The sequence below is a fragment of the Balaenoptera physalus genome (assembly GCF_965194825.1).
Source record: "Balaenoptera physalus genome assembly, chromosome: 2".
In the NCBI taxonomy this organism is placed as follows: domain Eukaryota; kingdom Metazoa; phylum Chordata; class Mammalia; order Artiodactyla; family Balaenopteridae; genus Balaenoptera; species Balaenoptera physalus.
Genome location: NC_138883.1, coordinates 167,649,621 through 167,666,090, shown reverse-complemented (window position 1 = coordinate 167,666,090; position 16,470 = coordinate 167,649,621). Strand labels below are relative to the sequence as shown.

Below are 16,470 nucleotides of genomic sequence, written 5' to 3'. Positions count from 1 at the left end.
ATAAAGGCTACTGTTTATTTATAATGATAATGACGAGAAAAACTAAAACAAAACCAAACCCTTATCTCCTGGGAAGTGAGAGTTTTATGTTCAAGTATACTATCTGCAGTTTATTTTTAAAATATGTGCGTGCATTCTCTATCACTAAAAACCTAAAGTAACAGGGATGGTGAAATCAATAGGTTAGTATATAGAAGTAAATGGTAATATGTGTGACATGCCTGGCACATAGTAGGCACTCAAAAACTTATAACTTTTATGGCTGTTAATTACAAATTTTGTTACGTGGCAGCTAATGTCAGCTGGGTTCTCTCTGCCCCTTCAGATATAAGTAAAATTGGCTCAAACCCACATTCTGTGCTTTGTGGCAGCCGAAAGCGTGTCCACTTGTTTCTGCAGACGCCCGTGGCATCTCCTGGTGGTTGTTGCTATGTCTGGGCTCCTTCTTCCACTGAAACGAGTAAATTTCTGAGTCCCATTGCACTCTGTGTCATCCCAGCTCACACTTTGTTCAATCAGACACTGAATTCAACCCAGTTCTGTGATTGCTACTAAAACCACTCACTCACAGGGCACCTTTAGTTGGACGAGGTTGAAGAAGGTGAGTAACAGGGACAGTCTGCATCACCAAGATGCCACTTCACATTGAATATTGGACATCACCCCTGGGCACTGGTCACCTGTGGCTTCACCACACACTAGCAGCTCCAGCCTTGGGGTCCTGCCTGGCCATTCTCTTCTTTTCTAGCTCTTCTCAGCCCTCACTTCTCATTGCTCCAGGGAGCTCTGGGGTCCTTTTACTTTATTCTGCAGACCTGGCTCCAGACCCTGCGCGGCAGAGCCCACCCCATCAAGATGGGCAACAGATCAAAAGCTTTTGGGTCACAGAACCCACTGGAGAAGGTAGTGGTGGTAATAAGAAGCATCTTTTGCTGTCTACATTCTGTAGAGGAATATAAGAATAGCTAATCAAGCAGGTTTTTATATTCAGTATATTTTCTCACTGCCATCTGCTCTCTGCATCATTCAAGAGGTATAGTAGTGAAAATTCATCTTAATTATCATTTAAAATAAAAGTTTATTTATTTATTATTAAATAAATGAGCAAACGAATGCATTAAAATCTAAAAAACAAAAAAGTGCAATGTGTGATTAACTTAACCATTTTGAAACGCAGTGTTTTTATATCTATAACTGGGATTCATTAGATTTAATCCAAAAGATAGTTGAGAAAAATAAAAGTTTTTTTTTAAGCTTGTGACTTCACTGGGTAATAACTGCCCACTTCATTTAAAAAAAAAAAAGTGTAATGGTAAAATTTGACCCATATATAATTACAAAGTAATGCATTTAAAAAACAAACGGTAGTGGGAAGGTTGGTTTTAATGGGATGTAATTGTCCAATTGCAAATGCAATGTATAAACACTGAGTCTTGTAAATTAAATGAGGCGGTCAAGACCCCTATGGGACTAGGGTTGGCATATTTTTAGTCTCACTTGCCTTTCTCTAAGCTGCAGAAAAACCACATCTTTATGCATTGACTGGAAATGTTATACTTGCTTTGGTTTATTTTCTTTCCAGGTTAGACATGCAATACCTGCTGCGATGCATGGAGAGAAAGCGAGACTATCAGTGGCTAAGGTATAATAATGACTAATATGCCCCTTATTATTAACTTAAATATTGTTTATATCGATGCTGACTATCCTTAGAGAGCAGCAGTGACTTTGAAAGCTACACCAAGAATCCGTCTAATGAAGAGACAGAGGACCTGATTGCCTCTACTGTATGATCCAGGGGTACATCCCTGCCACACCCAAAGAAATCTCATTCATGACATGCCTACAGTTCCACTGTTACAGATTCATTCCTTTGCCAAAACTTTGTCCCCTTGTAAAATAGAAACAATACTGAGAAATGGCATACAGTTCTAATGTGATCGAGTTGGTCAGATCCTTTCCTGAGGACAGTTTTGATAGAAAGAGGAAATAGAGTAACTGGGGGCAGCTGCTGCTATGATGAAGAGATTTAGAAAAAGTGATACCTGGTAGGGGGAGGGGTGATGAAGATAAATTTTGGTTACTTGGTAATATTGTCTCATGCTGGCTGCTTTGAAGTGAATCATTTACAGGAAATGGAGGCATGGGATCTTAAATTCTTCCAGTTTATGGGAATTTGCAAGTAAATGTAACTCATTGTTCCCTCAAATTTTTGATGATAGTTAGAATATGCATGCTATTTAATAGAAATTACCTTTCAGATTTACTGGAAAACAGGGTATAATTAACTTTGTGATGTATTTTCTATTGAAAGATTGAAGAAGAGAAACGTGGTTTGGAAGAGCAAATAGAAATGTTAAAGGCTAAGTTAGAGAAAGAGAAAAAGAAGTCGGAGAGGTACTGGTAATACTAATTCATAATTGTTCATTTGCAGCTAATACAGTATTTAACCACCTATAAATTTATTACAGGGTTAAGAAGGAATCAGATCAGATCAACAAAAACTGGGAAAAGAAATTCTTGATTCTCAGGAACAGGTATAGTGTGGTGATATATACAAATTCTATTTATAAAAATGGGACTAATCGTCTTTTAAGGAAATTTGGAGCCTTGCATTTTTCTGTATATATTAACTAATATGAAATGCCCTCACATACCTCTTTCAAGAGATGCAAAATAACTGACCTAAAAAAGAAGAGTAGTCAAAGTCACTTCAAAGAAAAACTAATTCAAAACTCTGTTTTATTCCTGATCTCAGTGTTTCAAATTTATATCATCGACAGGATGGACAGACTCTCTTGATACCTGGTTTAATCGGACCTACACAGTCATCTTCCTCTGTAGGGCTATTAAAACATTTCCGTTCATTTGCACATGATAATATTTATCTTCAGATATAGAGACCTGAATGAGTGAGGGAGCACGCCATGTGATTACCTGGAAGAGACTTCCAGGCGAAGGAACATCACGTGCAAAGGTCCTGGGGTAGGGGTTTGCTTGTGTGTTCAAGGACAGTGAGGAAGCCAGGTGGCTGGAGAGACGTGAGCAGGGATGAGCGGTGTAAGAGCTCAGTGAGGTAGAACATTTGGGGTTTTGCTCTGAGATGGGAAAGTCACTAGAAGCTTCGTTTTTAATTGATAAGAAAATTTTCTCTTTTACATGCCTACTGGGTCATTACCACACCTAATAAAGTTAGCAATATAAATCCTTTAGTACTACTTATTGACCAAATCATATTCAAATTCCTTGATTATCTCAAGGGAATCTTTTACAGTTGTTTGTTTAAATCGGGATTCACGGTAGGTGGACCACTGCATTTGGGTGTTATATCCTTTAAATCTTTTTTTTTTTTTCTATAATGGTCCCACTTATGTCCCCATTCTTTCCAACCCACTGATTTGCTAGAGAAATATGCTCATTTGTTATGTAGAATGTCCCCCATTCTGGATTTGACTAATGGTTTATGTGCATGTGTGTATGTATGTGTGGTGTCATCTAACATGTTCTTCTATCTGTATATCTTACAAACTGATCTTTAAATCCAGAGAGTTGATTAGACTCAGGTTCAATATTTTAGGCAAGACTACTTCACTCGAACTACTGTGTAATTCCTATGCATCACATCATAGGGCACATAATGTCCGGCTATATTATTTTAATCAAGTGTTATCAGGCTAATTCATGTATTTTAAGGTTCACCACTGACCTTTCTCCAAATAATTTTAACATCCATCAATGATCACAAACCATGATCCAAGATTTCATTAGGGTTGCAAATTGGTGATACCTTAATTTTATCTTTCCTTCTGCATTTCTTAGCTAAATTCTATTAAAGAAAAAAAAATTTTCCCCACTGGTTACCCTGAAATATAGTTTCAGACAAGATAAGGCAAGATAAATGCTTGATCCCCTTTATTTATCAATATTGAGAATAATTAGTTGGTACCCTAAAAACCTCACTGGAGAGTCTTGAACTGAGGAAAGACCCAATGATCTGAAGTCTTAAAAGAATTATGACTTCTGTGTTGATAAAAGGCCATAGGGAAGCCAAAGGAAAAGCAGGGAGAAAAGTTAAGAGCTCCAGAAAGAATAAGCCCCTCTTAGGCAAAACATGATGGTGATTTGTCTGGGATGGGAGACCTGGAGCTGTTGAGAAATGATTAAATTGGGGATATATTTTGAAAGTAGGATGTATTGAAAGATTGGAGATAAGGTGGGAAAGAAAGAAGTCAAGGATGACTGCAAGGATTTTACCTAAACAACGGGAAAGATGGAGTTGCCTTCAACTGAAACAAGCAAGCACATTTTGGCGGGAAATCAGTTTTGATATGTTAAATTTAAGGTGCCTTTAGTAACTTAAGGGTAGAGGTCTAGTGGCAGTGATGAGTATATGAGTCTGGAGTTCAGAAGAAAGCTTAGGCTGGGGGCATAAATTTGGGATGCATTAGTATAGATGGTATTTAAAGCCATGGGATTAAATGAGATCAGCTAAGAATGAGTGTTGGAGAAAAATAGAGAGATACAAGGATTGAGTTCTAATATTTGGTAATAACTGACTTTCAGATGCTTTTTTTTGATCTAACGTTTTCCCTCTAAAGGACGTCCCTCTTTTGTGAACTCTTTTCATCTTTTGCTTTCTTGTTGGCTTGTGAAATTTATTTGTGTATTCTTATTTTTAATTCCTTATCAAGTTTAGATGTTACAAATACCTTTTCCCAGTCTATGAACTTTGTGTATGCTGACCTTTATTGTACAGAAATTCTTAATTTTTATCCATCAAAATTTTTGCCTTAGGTGTGTTTAGAAAGTCTTTCTCCACCTCCGCTAAAATATTCTCCCACGTTTTAAGACAGACCTTCTTGATTTACCTCTCATATTTAGGTCTTTACTCCAGTCCTTTCCGGATTGGGTTGTGGTACCACTTTGGTCACATACTATGTTCTAGTACATTCCCAAATCTGTTTCAGTGTTCCTATTCTATTCCATTTATTTTTCCTTTCCAAACTGTTTTTATACTATGATTTTTGTGGTATATGTTAATATCTAGTATGGCTATTCCCTCCTATTTGCTTTTCAGGGCTGGAAAATACATAATTTTAAAAATCAAAGAGTGATAAGTTCATACTAATATTTTTAAATTTTTACTTGTATCTCCTTGCTCTTACACTGAACATTCTAGTTTCTAATCACAAGAACATAATACCGATTTGCTCTTTCCTATAATTTCTGTTCATTTTAATTCCATTGCTTCTTTTATTTCAGCTTTCACGTCCTTAAGAACGAGATGTTTACTAGGCACACATTGTTCCGTCAGTTTGCAATGCTGGCTGACACATCCTTCAATTATGTTGTAAGTACATACTGGCTAGATGCTCTTTGTCTCTTTGATGATACCTGTAACGTGTCTTTCTGAAGTTAACATTTTTTGAACCCCTGACATTAGAGGCTCTGGAGATAGTACATGAGTCACTCTGCTGAATGCTGATGGCATAAGACAGAGTGTCTGAACCCAAAGAGCTCAATCCAGTGTGAGACATAGATGTGTATACAAATTGTTACCACGCAGTATGGTTGAGCTATAATGGAGGCAAGTGAAAATTTCAGAGGAGGGGGACTCATTCCCCCGGGAGGCATTTATCAACCTGACCATTTGTGCACGTGGATGGAATGTAGGAACTATCACAGCTCAAGATCCAAGTATCCAGTCACTTCCAAGTGGAAAAAGGAGGTAAAAGAATCTGTTCCTAGTACCAAGCCATTTGTTTTCACACTAGAGGTCACCTGTAGATAAAGCCCAATTCTAAAATAGACTTTTTTTGGAAATTGAAGTATACTTGATTTACAATGTTGTGTTAGTTTCTGGTGTACAGCAAAGTGATTCAGTTATATATATATATACACACACACACATATATACACACACATATATATATACACACACACACATATATATATACATAATATATATATGTTCTTTTTCAGATTCTTTTCCATTATAGGTTTTTACAAGATATTGAATATAGTTCCCTGTGCTATACAGTAGGTCCTTGTTGTTTATCTATTTTATATATACTACTGTGTGTCTGTTTAATCCCAAACTCCTAATTTATCCCTTTCCCTTTCCCCCTTTGGTAACCATAAATTTGTTTTCTATGTCTGTGAGTCTGTATCTGTTTTGTAAATACGTTCATTTGTATTATTTTTTTAGATTCCACATATAAGTGATATCATATGATATAATATAGATTATTTTTAAAACTGTTTACTTAATGTTTTCACTTGGGAGTTGTAATTGTAAAGGCAAATGATGACCAGTGTAGAAAGACAATCAATAAATTGCAAACAATCAGTAACTTAACATACTATAAATACTATTGAGAAACTGCTACAAAGCTAAGTGTTCTGAGGACAAGTCAGGTTTGTGGAAAAAGTCACAAGAAATATAAATTTTGGTTTCCTGCTTCAAGAAGCTTACAATCTAAAATCACTTTCTTTTTAAAATTTTTTCCACAATTTTCACTTTAAGACAATTTTCTAACTCCAAGTTGCAAGAGATCAAAGAACTTAAGAACATTGGCAAGATAATATTATTTCTAATTTTTAACTAAATTTACATAGTAATATGAACCTTGCTGATGATTTTAATAATTGACTCCCCTGAAATGTTCCAAAACTGGTCTACATAGATGGGAATATATATAGTCTCTTTCTTCTCCTTTTGGTTTTTTCTCTTCTCAACTGAAAGTTACAAGTTTAATTGGAGTAATCCTCATTTTAGATATTTAATCAGCTGGACAAATAAAATTTTGGAGGACCCAGGAGAATGCTGTGCTACTCAAAAAGCAGGCTTTTTAAGGATTATCTGGTAAAATTTTCTGGTCCAAATTTGAATTGTCCAGGCTTTATGAAACAGACTTATAAAATCTCAAAATTATTCCAGTCCGAGCATAGTCATAGATCCAGTTTTTTCTTGAGAAACATCTTGGCCCTGCCTCAGATGTTCATGCAATCTATCTTCCTATGGAGGAGAGATGGACTCTATCTAGTCGAGAATACATCTGTGTGCCACTGCTTATTTGGGATTCAGGCTCATGAATCCTTATCTATATAGCTACACAGTGTATATGTACTCAAGACACTCATCAAAGTGGACAGCAAATATTTAAGAAAAATAGAGAGAGGGGAGGGGAGAGAGCGATGAGTGAATGAGTGAATGAACTTTGGGTAAACTAACATTTTCCCTTGGTTCTAGTCACTTGTCCATTCACAGATATTTGAGTACAAATATGTACCAAGCAGCATGCTTGGGTTGCAAATGTCATCTCCCAATTTGTGGATGAGGTTTTGGTATCTTTTCATAAATAAGTGTTCTTAATCTCAATGTTAGTTTAATAATCTTTTCCTTTTTGCCTTTATATTTTTTCTGTCTTTAAGAAAACCTTACCTAACCTTTAATCAAAAATATATTCTTCTCTAATGTATGCAAATGTCAAATCACTATGTAGTACACCTGAAACTAACATAATTTTGTCAACTATATTTCAGTAATTTAAAAAAACCTAAAAAACAAAAAATATTTTCTTCTCAATAAACTTAAAATTTTTTTCTTGTTTTGCCTTTCATATTTAGAGGTTTAATCCACCTAGAATTGTTATTAGTGTACAGAAAGGTAGACATCTGATTTCATTTTCTTTTAATATAGATAATCAGCAGATCTAGCACCATTTATTAAAAAGTCTATCTTCTCCCCTGAAACATAATTCCACCCATTATATATTATAGTAAGGGCTCATATATGTATGAGTCTGTTTCTGTCTATTCTGTCCTACTGTTCTATTTGTCTATTCTCGCATCAGTGTGACACTGATTTAATATCTATACCTTTATTATAAATCTTTTTCTGATAAAACAAATACTCCTGCCCTGATGTTCTTCAAGAATGCCTTGGCTTTATTGGATCTTTACATTTCCATATCAAATTTAGAATCAGATTGTCAATATTCACAGTATAAAAAAAAACATAAGAAACAAATTAAAAATTCCATTGGGATTTTGATTAGAAGTGCGTTAAATCTATAGATCAGTTTGGGCACAGTTGACACCTTTTAGATGCTGAATCGTCTAATCCATAAACAAGTTATAGCTTTTGTTGACAGTATTATGTTAGTTTGCATTTTATCTCCACCGATTCTTTTCCAGAGACTTTTGTCAGTAGTTTCTAGAGGTCATATATTCTTATACTCTATTGTTGGAGACAACAAGCTTGATGAAGTTTTCATCTAGATCTCATAATAGGTCATTTTTTAAAGAATATGGTTCTGATTTCAGGATACTGTTTGTTTAACCGACTCTACAGTTTTTTCATAGTCCCTGTTTTATTTACTCTTCTCTCTCATCCTTGACAGGGTGAGGTGTGTTGAAACCCAGTGTTATCAACTGCATTCTCTTGTGTGTTGCTCGAATCTCCCTTTTACATTTCAGCTGGAAGGCAGGTTGATATGCACAGCCCCTATTTCTGACCCCTTCAGCAGGATTTTACCTTTTTCAGCCCTGTCAGAGAGGTGGTATTTTCTTCTACACCCACGGTATGAAACAATGGAGTACATTGGAACTTAAATTCTCAGCAGTCATGCATTTAACACTGGCTTCTTTTACCATCTTTATGAAAGACTTGAAGGCAGTGAGGAAAGAACCATATGTATATTTAGAAGAGTTTTCTAGACAGGGAAAGGACCATCGGAAGACTCTAAGACAGAAGTGTGCCTGGCATGTTTGAGAAACAACAAAACGTCCAGTGTGGCTGGAGCAGAGTGAGCACCGAGAGAGAACAGGAATAAATGGAGTTAAAGGGATAACAGGACTTTGATTTTTTTTCTATTACTCTGAGTAAAATTGGGAGCCTTTTAGAGTTTTCAACAGAGCAGTAAGACAATCTCACTTAACATTTTAAAGGGACAGCTCTGGCAGCTATGGAGGCCAGGGGCAGGGAAAGAAGCAGATTAGGAAGCTATTGAAGTGATGCTGGTAAGAGATGGTGTGGCTTGGACCACCTTAGGAGAGCAGATGGGCAAAACGGGGCCGACACATGCCTGGAGTACTACGTAGTACTATGCGGTGCTAGAGTTTATGTATATGTAGCAAAATGGACGGACCTTAAAAGCATAGTACTTAGTGAAATTACTTTGTACATAGTCCTTAGTGAAAGAAGTGGAACACACGAGATATGCTGTTTTTCACCCTGAATCTAAGATGTGCTCAACATTGGTTCAAGATTTTATAAGACTCTAAAAGAGAAAAAGTGCTGCCAATCATACTGTGACACTCCATCTATTGTCAGATGCATCCTGATTTTAGGGATGTTAAAATATCAGAAGGCTATGCCTTAGAATCAAAATAGGATATCACATAATACCACTAGCACAAATTAAAATACATGCACAAAATTACATATTTTTGCAAGAACGTATTCAAATAAAAAATACAAATAAATATTTAAATGGTTTATTTGGTGAGAGGAACAAAAACAGAGTGGGAGCAGGCTGTGGGGAAATAGAAAAATGCGTGCAAACACACTTACGCGTATGTGTGTATACATACATACAAACCAGCAAGAGAGAAGCCTTGAGTAGGGAGAACGTCACATAAATTTCCAGGGTGCATCCATGGACCTCAGACCTCTTTTTGATAATCATGCTTGTTGTACTTTTGGTCCTTTTCACCTGTGCATTTTTAATGTCATGATTTACTTTGCAATATATGATGTGGTGGCAATTCTGCTTGTGTGCTACTGCTTCTGAACTCCTGGAAGAGATGCTTTTGTTTTTTCGCTCTTCAATTCCTGGGAATCAGGACCATCACTGTGTAGCTTCCAGGAGCTGGGTGGTGCTGGGGATGACCCGGTGGTACCTGACCAGTTACAAGCAGTAAATCCCATATGGCATAGGGGTAATCAAAAGGAAGCAGAGTCAGAAGAGACATTAAGGAAAACATTTTTCTTGAATTTTCTCTCAAAGTAGCCTGAATTAGGAAGGGGTCTATTCCTTGGCTTTAAAGGAAAGGATTTCCCCAGCCATATTTGAGCAAATAAGTTAGGAGCATGATTTTCATATCTCAGTTAACTAAGGACTGAAAAACATTCTACATCCATTTGAGCTGGTCATTATTTCCCCTGGATAACACGGTACATACCGTTTGTGTCTTTCAGAAAGTTAAACCTTTATTTGTGCAATCCAAAGTGAAATTGATAACAACGTCGACATCTTCTGCAAATGTTTATCACGCATCTTCGGTAGGTAGATTATTTTTTCCCCATTTAACATTTAATCAGTCAGTATTATTCAGCCTCAGTAATGAAACGGTTTGGTTTACCTACAGATAGACAACAGGTATGTCGACCTAGACAGGGATCACATATCCCTCCCTCCTTCACCAAGAGGTAAGAATCCTTATTGTTGGAGAAATGGTTCACGCAGGATGGGTAATTAAGATTAATAATGCTTTTCTTTGTTGTCCTGAGATGTTTGGTTTCTGGGTGAATGCATGACTTTTTTCAGCCAATTTATTAAATTAATAGATATGATAAATAAAAGAATGTTAATATATATTTCTGAATATTGATCTCTGCTAACTGAAAATGAATTGAGTCATACTTCAAAACCAGGAGCTGTCTCAGTTGGAATCCTGTTTCTTTTTAATTAAACTGCCAACAAACCTGAAGCTCCTGTTAAATCCCTATTTTTCCAATTTAATACTTAGGAGAAAAGGACAACTATTTATAGCATCCTTTATCTCCCATCAGTCCTTGTGCGGCCTCAAATTGGGCTCTTTTGGAGGTGGAAGTACATTTTGTCCACACGTTTCTGTAAGTCTTTAGGAAACAATCATGCTTGCTTTTCTCTAATAAACAAGTTGGATTAACAAAATGTAACATTATTTGTTTGAATTATTGATGGTAATCAAAGGGTGTCAGTAATTTCTGTTTTTCATGTCTGGGAATCGTTAAAAGTAGACTTTTATAATGCATCTTTATACAAGGAGGAAGTGTGTGATATGAGTTTAAATCCTGGACCCTAATTTTTTTTTTTTTAACATCTTTATTGGAGTATAATTGCTTTACAATGGTGTGTTAGTTTCTGCTGTATAACAAAGTGAATCAGCTATATGTATACATATATCCCCATATCTCCTCCCTCTCACGTCTCCCTCCCACCCTTCCTATCCCTCCCCTCTAGGTGGTCACAAAGCACTGAGCTGATCTCCCTGTGCTAGGAGGCTGCTTCCCACTAGCTATCTATTTTACATTTGGTAGTGTATATATGTCCATGCCACTCTCTCGCTTCGTCCCAGCTTACCCTTCCCCCTCCCCGTGTCCTCAAGTCCATTTTCTACGTCTGCATCTTTATTCCTGCTGGACCCTAATTTTAAAATCAACTTTTTGAAAACTAGATTGAGAAAGGAACCTCTCTTCTGGGCCTCCATGCAGTGGAGAGGCTTTTTCTGTAGTGCTTATGGGTATAGGCAGTATCTTTTCCGGAGGTGCCTGCCTATGTGCAGAGGAATCTTTCGGCAGTCACAGTGCTGCCTGCCTCCTGGACTGGCATTTAGGTGACAGTAACACCCAGCCTGGACTCTGTAGCAGCTGCTAGCCTAGGGCATGCAATTTAAAGATATCACCTTTTTTTTTTTTTTTTTTTGGCCACACCGTGTGGCTTGGCGGATCTTAGTTCCCCGACCAGGGATCGAACCCGGGCCTCCTGCAGTGGAAGTGCGGAGTCCTAAGCACTGGAGTGCCAGGGAAGTCCCCAAGGATATCAGCATTTAAATAAGGGACTAGCTCTGTTGAGTTGTTGGAAATTCCACCCCATACAGTAAGTTATTTCTAAAATATCATAATGTATTAGGGGAAGAGAGACTCTCATGATTTATCATAAAAATATAAATTGTTAAATTTGGAACCTGTGTTCCACCTGACATTTTAATTAGAGAGCTTAATTAACAGCAAAAAATTCAGTTGAGAATTTTACATCCAAAAGTGATTTTTCTCTGCCAAGCAAACCAGTTTTCAAAGGTCCATTTGTAGTCATACAAACCGACCTTGATGGCCACCTGGGCCATAAGGCAGCTTTGGCCAAAACAAACACTGTCACTCCCTTTCCTCTGTCCTGAAAATACAAAGTGTAGAGTTATTTCCACCCTGTCTACAGAAAGCCCTCCTAAAATTCATTAGCCCCCTTTTTTTGCCTTACTAATAAAATTGAAAGTAAATGCTATTTTATGATCCATAATTTTGCAGCATGCCACAAAGCGCATCATTCTGAAAATGACTGCACCGCAGAAGAGGCGTGGGTGACAGTGTCACACTGTAAGCCTCTGGGCATAACCCTGACGTTTCTTTCTACAAAACCTCTGATATAACGTTGACATGTCATGTTTTCCCCTCCAAAGATAGCGTGGGGAAATCATCCAGTTAACAAAAGTTTCTGGTTAATTGGGTTCCAGTTAATCCAAAATTGACTAGAAATAAATTTTCTATTTTTAATGGATAAAAAACCCAATACATGAATGCCAGGAGGAAACTGAATTACAAATTTACTAATTGGGGAGTAAATGAATTTTTTCATTAGGTATCAGTCTTTCACGATTATGGGGACTGAACAGTACTCACACTAGACGGTCAAAGGACCAAACTGTCGTCACAAAACAAATCACTCCAAGCTTCTCAGGTACTTCAGAAGGTGGAGAACCCCCTTCAGGCCCCTAGGAAGTAGTTCAATACGTTATCAGTGTTTTCAAGCACTAATTCACAAATACATTTTCAAAGAGGTGTTTAGCTACATGGTTCGTACGTACCTGACTTACAGACAAATCTTACTTTCTATAACACGGGGGTGACCTATATGGTGACAGAAGCCAAATTCAACCCTGTAAAGTCACTGTGGTATTGAGTTCTGTTTTTTAAATTATGTAAATAGAATATTAATATTTTAAATACCCTACGAATATTTATCCTTTCTGTTAACAGCATCCTTGGTGTTGCATCAAAGATAGAGGTTCTTACGTTGTATTTTCATACCACAAGATACTTTTGAAAATTATGGATAACTACCATTTAGTGGGTGTAGGTACTATTCCAAATGCCTTTTAAGTTTTAACTCTAATCCTCACAAAAACCCTATAAAGTCAGCACTCTTGCTTTCTCAAGCCTTAGAGGAGACAATTGGATTCAGAGGGGTTTAGTAAGCTGCCAGGTTTATGACCACAAATAAATAGATTATTAATTTATAAATAAGGCTGAGTTCAGACCCAGAGAATGTGGCCCTAGAACCCAGGCTTGTCACCACTCAATTATATTGACTTGCCCCAAGACTCACGCATGACAATGTGTGGTCCCATTTTCAACAACACACAATGGGAAAACGTGATGTAGCAGAAAGGCTTTGGAGGTGGACAGACTTCGGTTCCTGTGTCGTTCCAGTCACTCCCTGGGTAACTTAATTCAGCTCCCTCTGCTGTGTAAAATGGAGATGGCGACCCCACCTCCTAGCTTTGTTATGAGGATTAAATGAGGTGAAGTGCCTAGCTAACCCCATCCCTGCCTTTCCTCCTGAGCTATGGATAATATAATCCCTGGGTTCCCAAAATAAAGTCAGGCAAACCTGCTTTTTAATCTACTACACGAGAGCTATAATGTCCTCAGCAGTAGGCTAGTGATTTAAAAGAACTGGTCTCTCCTTTAATTCTTTAGTAACTAATTGTCTACCAAGCATAAGAAAGAATAAAATTTGTCACTGGTAGCAGATCATATGGTAGATATTTTGAAAAGAGCAAAATAAAACAAAACATAACTTAAAACAACGTTATATCAGGTGATATATCTTTCCTAAGCAAATTGAAATTAACTTTTTGTTATGTTGCAAGCTTTACTCCAAAAAATTCTAGCAAGAACAACAGAGAGTTATTCTTGCAACAAAGAAAGTTTGAGATAAATAAATCCTCATTAATATAAGGGAATAAAAAAATGAGGTACCATACTATCTGCCGAATTTCAAAGCCGTTTTTTTACACAGTAGTAATTATCCCAAAAGATCCCAGGTAACATTATTAATTTGTTTGCTACTTAACTGTGATAAAATTTGGGATCTGAGCTGCCCATTGTGCACTGTGCACTGCCACAGATTTTATGTACTTAAGAAGACCTTTCTCACAGTCCAGTAATTAGGTGCTATTGACATTGTAATCTTTGAAAATGTTCCTAATGAGCCCCAAAGACACAAATCTCATAGATAAAACCTCAAAGTAACAGTGACCCTTTAAGTGGCTTGTCAGTAAGAGAAAGCTCAAACATAAATATCTGAAACACAGGAGACACCCAAATTTAAACCTAGATTACATTGTATTGTTAATTCTCTCAGACTTCTAGGGAAGAAACATGGAAGAAGCGATTTTAAAGGCTTTTAAAGAATAGTAGAACAATCGCAATACATTGGATAGGATTTTCAAACCTTTCTTTTCACCCTTTGAAACTTTGGACCTGAAAAGTGTTTTTTTTTTACTAAGTGTATTACCCACCAATTTATAAAAATAAATATTAATTGAAAGTGGAGTTCCGTTGACCCTGTTTTTGTTTTAAACACAAAAATAATTTTAAAAATCACACAAGAAATTGGAATTCAAAAGATAAAAAGGAAAGCATTTTAGGTATAAGTGTTAGCATTGTTTTACATATTGTTTCTAGACTTCAGCTATAATTAATATAATTTACTAACGTATTCATACTGAAATGTGTATTTTACAGTATTACCTCATTTACCACATACATACATAATATATAACATCACTTAGCATGTAATTGATGGCTATTAAAAATGTTAAAATAGGACTAACCTGATTTACTAAATATAATGTATTAAGGGGTCTGCTAATGTTTATGATGTCACTGCCACCAACTTTTCTACTTCCCTTATTGTCACCAATTAATTCAGATGTTGTATTGCTAAGTTATATATGTCATCCTTGTCTTTGAGATTTGGGCTGATTCTCAACTACCTTTTCTTAAGAATTTTCCTTGCTCTTTATACCTGTGTTCTAGAGATATTTTCTATTCGAGGCATGGGATTTAGGATATTAAATGACAAATTAAAGCCTGGAAGATCAGCAGTGTGTCTCTTAACATACCTTTCCAAATACAGGGAATTCTCAGTGGCATAGAAAAGAGCCAAGATGACCAACTGGATTCGAGAATTAATCTGAAGTTCTCTATCCAACTGAAGCTTTGTCCATTGGTCAAATAGGGAATTGAAAAATGTGAAAAATGAAAACAGATAATACATGCTTTGAAAATAATGTTAATAGTTGAAACAAGTAGGCAGGCAAAGTACTCTGAATTTGTAAGATCATAACAACTTAGTAGGAAAAAAGGTCACGACTAATACATATTAAAAATGTACTTTATTAATTTGATGGGCTATCTTGTATTAATTCAGTCTAGTGATGCTTTTAAGTATTTGTAGACAATGTTTCATTGAATAAATGCCACTAAGCATATTCCTAATTATGCCCCGAACTGGTACTCAGAGGTCTCCAAAGCATGTAGCATGAAGCAAGGGTGGTTTCTGGTGTGTGTTATTATTCAGTCACTGGGCCATGAGTTGGATTCCAGCAGCCTCCCTGGATCCTGTGGCCACTGATTTCATCCCAAACCTCAGCTGCCCATTGCTGCCCAGTCATTATAAACCATATAAGTCTTTTATGGTGGTAACAGAATACTGAGAGAGGTTTTAATTAGTATTGAGTGAGTATTAATTTTTAAATTTAGGAATGGTTCTGTTAGAGAAATGACAAAATGTTACAAGATGTTGTGTATGGATTCATGCAAATTCATGGACATATCAAGTTGCACCCTTAAGTGAACTGGGAGTGACATCTTTGCATGTGAAGGATACCATATGAATATTCCTTTCAATGGGAGGAACCCCAAGTTTGGAATTTGAAGGAATAAATTGAGATCAGAAAAGTGGATATTTATGTCAGTGTAGAGAAGTGTCACTGGGCTTCAGTCCTCAGCCTTTCCTGTTCCCAGCTGGTTCAGATTCTTTAATGCATGTTCCTTATCTTGAATGAAATGATCACATGGAAAAAAAGTAGATCATAGGAAGAAGTATGTTGTATAATGTTACATGCTACACAAATGTAAGCTAGAGTGACAACTATAAAATAACCTTATTATTTGTGTTTACATATCAGTAAGAATGAATTGAGGAAGGGCTCGTTGACTAATTAAGAAACTATTTTTTTGTTTTTTATGAAATATTTCAAATATTCAGAAAACACAGAATTACATGTTGAGTACCCATTGCGTATGTGTATGTTTTAGTATATGTGCATGTTAAAAAGTATCATTACTTCAATAATTCGTTTAGTGAGGACCTATTGGTGATAAATTCTGTTTGTCTTAATTTTATCTCCCTCTTG

The 16,470-nt window shown here is 36.4% G+C and overlaps 1 protein-coding gene across 3 annotated transcripts in view; it reads left to right on the top strand.

Moving 5' to 3' along the window:
• The window catches only part of LOC309654966 (uncharacterized protein C10orf67, mitochondrial), a 117,287-nt gene that overhangs the window by 88,258 nt on the left and 12,559 nt on the right, over positions 1-16,470 (top strand). The window contains exons 11-17 of one of the 3 annotated variants that reach the window (XM_082449733.1): positions 1,583-1,642; positions 2,315-2,397; positions 2,472-2,537; positions 5,263-5,350; positions 10,205-10,288; positions 10,375-10,435; positions 15,189-15,454. In XM_082449733.1, the coding sequence (XP_082305859.1) occupies positions 1,583-1,642; positions 2,315-2,397; positions 2,472-2,537; positions 5,263-5,350; positions 10,205-10,288; positions 10,375-10,435; positions 15,189-15,223 (477 nt within the window). In that variant the 3' untranslated portion in view covers positions 15,224-15,454. Of the gene's footprint in view, positions 1-1,582; positions 1,643-2,314; positions 2,398-2,471; positions 2,538-5,262; positions 5,351-10,204; positions 10,289-10,374; positions 10,436-15,188; positions 15,455-16,470 lie in introns of those variants that run through there. The other 2 variants (XM_082449732.1, XM_082449734.1) reach the window with 2 other exon arrangements.